Raw genomic sequence first — 6,453 nt, forward strand, 5'->3', positions numbered from 1 at the left:
AATGGAGACGGTGAGGAAGAGGAAGAGGAGGAAGAGGAGGTACAGGGGCTGAATCTTTACATGGATCACAGTGCAGAAGAGGAGGGAGAAGGTGAGGAGGATGAGGGTGGAGAAGGTGAAGAGGAGGAGAAAGATGAGGTTGACGATGAAGATGGGGACCTGTCTATGGAAAGTGACTTGGAGGAGCGCCGTCAGGACACCAAGCTTCCCCATGAGCTCTCCTGGGGCCAACGCAAGCAGCTCTACTACGACACTGACTACGGGAGCGATGCCCAGGCCAAAGGCAAACGTAGCCAGCAAGAGGTCGATGCTGAGGAGGAGGAAGAGGAGCAGGAGGCTCAAGTCATCCAGAGGCGGTTGGTGCAGGACTTAGGGGAAGATGATTACGGGCTGGATGTGATCCAGGGTTATCTGGCTGAGCAGCAGAAAACCCACGACAGCAAGGGGCAGAAAATTGACAAAGATTTGCAGGCCCTTTCCAAGAAGGAGCAGCTGAAGCTACTGAAGCAGGAGTCCCCTGAGCTCCTGCAGCTGATTGAGGACTTTGAAGTCAAGCTAATGGAGCTCAAGGATGAACTGCACCCGCTGCTGCAAATGGTCAAAAATGGCACTATCCCGCAAGGGAAAGGCAGTCGCTATTTGCAGACCAAGTATCATCTCTACTTGAATTACTGTGCCAATATCAGTTTCTATTTGGTTTTGAAGTCCAAGAGGATGCCGGTTCATAGTCACCCCGTTATTGAACGGCTCGTTGCTTATAGAAATATAATCAATGACCTAGCTGTTATAGATCAAAAGTTATCCTCGCAAGTTCGTATGCTTTTGAAAAACTATTATGATAAGAAGGAAGATAAATTACGGAAGGAGAAGAAGTTTGAGGTGTTTCTCACACTGGATGTTAAGAAAAACAAACCAAAACGTGCTCCTGTACTTGCTAACGACCGGACTACTGCTGATGCAGATGAGTCGGACCTGGATGAAGAGGCTGCCCTAAAATACTATAAGATGGTGGAGGAGAAGTTGAAACTCAAGAGGAAGAGAACTGAAGACCAAGACACGCTTGAAGAAGAAGCGGTGTTGGAAGGAGAGGATCCAAATAAAAAGAGAGGTGTGACCTATCAGATGATCAAGAACAAGGGCCTCACACCCAGAAGGAAGAAGATTGATCGCAACCCCAGGGTCAAGCATCGGGAGAAGTTTCGGCGAGCTAAGATTCGCCGCAAGGGCCAGGTCCGTGAAGTTCGGAGGGAATTGCACAGATATGCCGGGGAACTCTCTGGCATTCGCGCGGGAGTTAAGAAAAGCAGGAAGCTTCAATGATACTTATTTTTCTCTGTTTCTGAGAGCTGCGAGTAGCACTACTGAATCCAATAAAAATTTTATAAAAGACAATTGTGGTTTTTATCCTTAAGAAAACTGGGGGTGGGGTGGTATTTGTGTGTTTGCTGAGGGTGCTTTTCAGAAGGTGCCACCTCTAAAAGTAGTACAGGGGCCTTTCCCCGCCCGGCCTGTGTGTTAAGGTGTTTTCCTCTATTGCGATGCTGTCGTCTTTCCATACTGTAAATACCGGCTTCGAGAGGCTGCAAGGGATGCGTCAAGCGAAGGGAATGCAATGGGCCGCGCGGGACTGATGGGGAGATGGGATGGGACGGAGGGACCTGCCGAGGGCGGGTGAGGATGGGATTCGTGCAGCTGTCACTGCCTTCTCCTCCTTCTTACTGTCTTGGTCTGGTCCCTCCTTTTTCTGTGTTAAGCTGCAGAATGAGATATGTGTGGTTATGGTATTTTCTCTAACTCTTGTTCTGATTAACTCGGTGTGCTCATACCTTTAAGAACTAGCTACTTTTAGGCTCGCCTACATCTTTGTAATTTTGTAACTGAGCAGAAAGCTATTACTTAAATCCCATGTGGCCTGAGGTAGTTTCCCCTCCTTCTGAATTCACTAAGCAGCAAAGCAAGGACTTTTTTGGATTTCATAGTTATTTGTATCTGTGATAAATACATTCACTTCATCTATGATAAATATGTTAATTATTGTCTGCTGTTATAGGTCTAACGTAGCATTGATACAGGACAAACGGGTAAGATGTAAGGTTGTCTTCAGTTTGAAGGTCAACTTTCAAAATGTTTCCATTTCTTCCATGTCATTTGGTGGGAAAACACATTTAACCCCACTCTGAAGTTCTTGCTGGGAGTGGCCAGTTCCAGTTCAGGCTGTAAAGGAGGAATGACTGATTAATTTTTCTTAAAAGTTTAACACTGTCTCAGGTAGGACCTGCGCTTGTGTCTGAGACAGGTTTCGGGGGGGCCCATGCCTTGATTTGTGTACCAGTAGCATCTGACAGGTACTACTCTGTGTCCCATGTGAAATCAGTTCAGAGGAATAACTGTCTTGTCAATAAATGCTGTTTCATGTTATGGAAGCACTAGTCTATCTAGGTGGTTTGTTTTGGGTTTTTGTTTTGGTTTGGTTTTTTTGTGTGATAGTCTTGGGGGAAGCCAAAGTACAAGCATGTGTTCTTGAACCTGTGACAGGCTAGATGCTATAATTCAAACATGCAGGCGCTCTGCTCATTTTCTGCAAGTGAAATGTGCTTCCGTAGGTTTTGATGTAAACCTTTACATCCTAGGCCTGTTTCTGTCAGGAACATGCTGTTAATTGCTGCCTGGAGAATATTTTGTTAATTTTCATCGCTGATTGTTAAAGGGAGAGGTAGAAAAACAATAAACGTAAGCTGGACAGGTGGGAACAGAAGTAAGGACACTTTTTTTAGTCCTTATATGTCCCGGATCCATGGGATGTGGAGCTATGCATGGTGATTTTGGAGGGGTTCTGCTATGGTAGATAGATGTAGAGGACAAAATAGTGAAATGACAGGTTCTGCTGGCTTTAATGGCCCTGCATTTGTTTGCCCCCTGCTGCTGACAGGCCAAACAGCAGTTACAGGCTGCATAATTTAAAAAAAAAAAAAAAAAGTTCCACTGAAACAGGCTACAAAGCATTGGGAATTGATTCCCGTCGTGAAATCGCTTGGGAGATTTTTGCCTGCCTGCAGAGCTGTGGCATTTTGCATGGCGAGAGGTAATGGAAATTACAGTAAGGGCCCGAGGAGTGTTGATGGCAGCAGAGAAGAAAAACCTGGTGTTTCAGGTCAGTGCTAGGACTTGCTGCCTGTGCTGGTAGCAGGTGTCTGTATGGGAAGAGGAAAGGTGGCTGGTAAGTGCAGGAGTAAGGATTAATTCGTCACATCCTGCAGTGGCTGGGGGTGAGCCACATGCTTTTCATGTGGCGAAATCCTTGCGAAGGGGAGGAAGGATGTTAAGATCAAAAGAACCTCCTGGGACACGGAAATGAATGCAGTCCTTTGCATGTAGCGAAAGGGAGCTAGGGCTCTTGTACGAGGTCAAAAGCTGGACAGCATTTGAAACATGAGGTTTCCTGGCAGCAACTGTTTTAAGATGAAAATCGCAGTCTGGAGCCCTGCTTTTCCAGGGAAGCTGGGGTTAGCTCAGCTCCTCGGGCCGAGGTCTGTGCTGAACCCTGGGCCTTGTTCTGCAAGAGGGTCACTGAGGCTTGCTCGAAGAGGTCACTGAACGTGTCTTTTCATTTGAGCAATGCTCTGTGTAACCTGATGGCCTCAGGTGAGATGGGTAACCTATTACCTGTGGGGATTAAGATGTCCTTCACCTGTGCTTACTCATCCTCTCTTACTGTGAGCGGCAATCACCAGCGTTAGCAGCTTGCTGTTCCCAGTGAGAAAGGCATGGCTTTTACTGGGTCCTGGCCTTACCAAGGAGGGAACTAGAGCTTTTCCCAAAACTACACCTTTTATTAACTCCGCGCTGGAATCACGATGGAGGCCATCACTGATAATGCTGAGCTACGCTCCTGAGGCTTTGCGAAGAGGTGAGTAAAAGGTAACTTGTGGGGGGGGGGGAAAGCATCTTAGGTGCTTTTTCTGGGGAGGAATGGTGCTGCATAACAGGCACCGCATGGGATGAGGAAAATATCTAGCAGAGATGCTAACTGATCTCATTACTACAGCAGCTGCTCACGTGCGTTTCGCACTTTGTGCAAACAGGAAGGGCTGGTGATCTTCCGTAGATCTGCAGGCGAGCTGTAAGTATCCAAGGCGGCTTTGTGTTCCCTTGAAAAGCTTTAGGCAGCTTGCAAGCAAATTTCTGGCAACTTCCATCTGAGCAATAAATTAGGGAAATAATAAATTAGTGCACTGTTACAGACGCGCTCCCCAGAAACGTTGGGATGAAGGCTGAAGGCAAGAGGGAACGCAGCATATCGGCACGCCCAGCGCAGGCAGCCAGCAGATGGCACAGCACGTCTCCCTGGACCACTGTGCCAACCTGTTTTAATGAAGATTAAACACGGCATTATGTTCAGTTGCTTAGTTCAGATATTGGACAAAGCCATAAACAGTTCTTTCCCATATGGTTTTATGTGTGAGTGATGATGGGAAGGCCGTGATTACTAATGCCATGGGAGGGGGGACACTGTAACATTACTCTAAGAAATACTTCTTAAAGGGATATTTTGTGCTGAAGGGAAATCCCTGGTGGTAAATAGGTTTTGAAGATCCCTGTGAAAATGGACATGTGCGAAATAGGGGAAGGATCACAGATGATGGTCAGGAAAGTAAGTGAGAAGGTCACGGTTAACGCTGTGTTTTTTTTCCTTCCTCCAGCAGTGTTTCTGGAGAAGGTGCTGACACTGCCAAGCGACGTGCTTCAGCCGTGCGATGGCACTCGTCCTCGCCAGGCTCCTGCTTAGCAAGCGCCCGCTGCCCTGCTCGGGAAGGACTGGTGGTGGGGTCTGCCTCAGCAGCACCTAATGCAGGTTAGGATTTACACGCTCAGGCAACACCTATGCCTGATCTGAATCTCCCCGCGCAGCCATGGAGATACCTGCCCCTGTGTCCTTTTCATCCGCTTGCTTGCAGCATGGGAATTCCACAGATAGTCAGTCCCGTGTGCACTTGAATGTAAATGATTCATATTTAAAAAGCACACAGGCAGTGTGTAGAAAGCTCTAAAGAGAGGTATGAGCCGCTCTGTTGTGTTTTTACACCTGGAAAACATAATCCTTGGTGGGTGATAAGCATCCAGACTAAGCCTGGCTTGCCTTTGGAAGCTTGGGTAGAAAAAGTACGGGGGCAGAGAGGCGGACAATGCTTTCTGCATCACGACCTGAAATTTCTATTTATACAGGGTAAGGAAAATATTGAATAACTCACATGGAAATATATCTGCTGCTGCCTTAAAGTTTGTCAAGGCTTTCCTAGTTGTCTTCCATAATATTCTACCAGCAACAGTCTGGACGTTGTTTTACTCTTGCAAATACTAGCAAATAGAAATTCAAACATCCAGCTTTGAGATTTGTAAAATGGATTAAAGCATCTGTTGAATTAGTTGCAACATGTTGCATGACTTGGGGCAGCACTGGAAAAAGCGGTCTCCAGAAATCAGTTGCCTTTACAGCTTTGCTTCTGCAATTTTCAGGCGTGATTTAAAAAGAAAGAAGCAACACGTTTCAGCTTAACCTAAGTGCACTGAATGTAGGACATTCTTCAAAAACTGGCAGATTTATGGTCTTTCTCCCTGCCCGTTGACAACACTGCAGTCCACATTAATTGCCCTGCCTTAGTGAGACATCTTTGTTACTGTCTTCAGAAAGACAGTCTCCCATTGGTATGGCCTATTTGGTAGTTTTAATAGTAAGGAATATATTTGGACCTTGTATTGTCACCTCTTGTCAAAGGATCTGAAAACGCTGCTGTCCACGAGACCTTACCCTCAGGAAAGCGAGGGGGAGGCAGGAGATGGTGTAATGGCTTCTCTTCACGGGTAAGTTAAAGCACGTGGGAGTCTGCCTTCCTCGTTGCTGTACGAAGGTGGTTTCTTAAGATCAAAATCTGTGTTTCCCTGTGCAGTCTCTGGTCCCGCAAAGGCGACTGCACACGCACAGGGCTGCGGCCTCCTTCCTCCGGGCTTGGTGTAGAAATAGACCATGAAATACACGGGATGGGATAGTGTCTCACAAGTGCTTTTCCACAGCCAGCGGTCGGGGTGGTGTTAGTAGCAGGGCTGGGAAGCTTATGCTAGAAGGCGAGGTGGGCTTGTCTTTAGTTTGTTTGTTCCTGAAGTGTGAGAAAGATGAAGCGGCAGCAATTAAAAAGAAAGTGTTAAGGGTATGAGCCTGGGAAAAAAACCAAAACCCTCTCAGAAGAGGTGTGGAAACAAGGTCCTCTCCATACCACCCGGAGCCCCTGCACCTATCAGGGGGCTGTCGTGGTTTAACCTCCGTTTTTTGTCAGCCTTCTGTGACAGGCAACCTCGGCGGGAAGCCGTGGCCTGCTGCCCCAGCCCGGGCCGAGGGAGCCTTGCCCGGGCCGAGGGGAGAGCTGCTCCCCCGGAGCAGGGCCGGGCCGGGCCGGGCGA

General features: G+C 47.5%; 1 protein-coding gene across 1 annotated transcript; it reads left to right on the forward strand.

The window, feature by feature from the left end:
- The first annotated feature begins 58 nt into the window (after positions 1 to 58).
- UTP3 (UTP3, small subunit (SSU) processome component, homolog (S. cerevisiae)) lies at positions 59 to 1,392 on the forward strand. The gene has a single exon (XM_009324024.1). It carries the CDS (start codon positions 61 to 63, stop codon positions 1,318 to 1,320), a length of 1,260 nt encoding a protein of 419 aa, XP_009322299.1. The 5' UTR covers positions 59 to 60; the 3' UTR covers positions 1,321 to 1,392.
- The last annotated feature ends 5,061 nt before the right edge of the window (positions 1,393 to 6,453 follow it).

Source organism: Pygoscelis adeliae, unplaced genomic scaffold (genome assembly GCF_000699105.1).
Source record: "Pygoscelis adeliae isolate BGI_AS28 unplaced genomic scaffold, ASM69910v1 Scaffold55, whole genome shotgun sequence".
In the NCBI taxonomy this organism is placed as follows: domain Eukaryota; kingdom Metazoa; phylum Chordata; class Aves; order Sphenisciformes; family Spheniscidae; genus Pygoscelis; species Pygoscelis adeliae.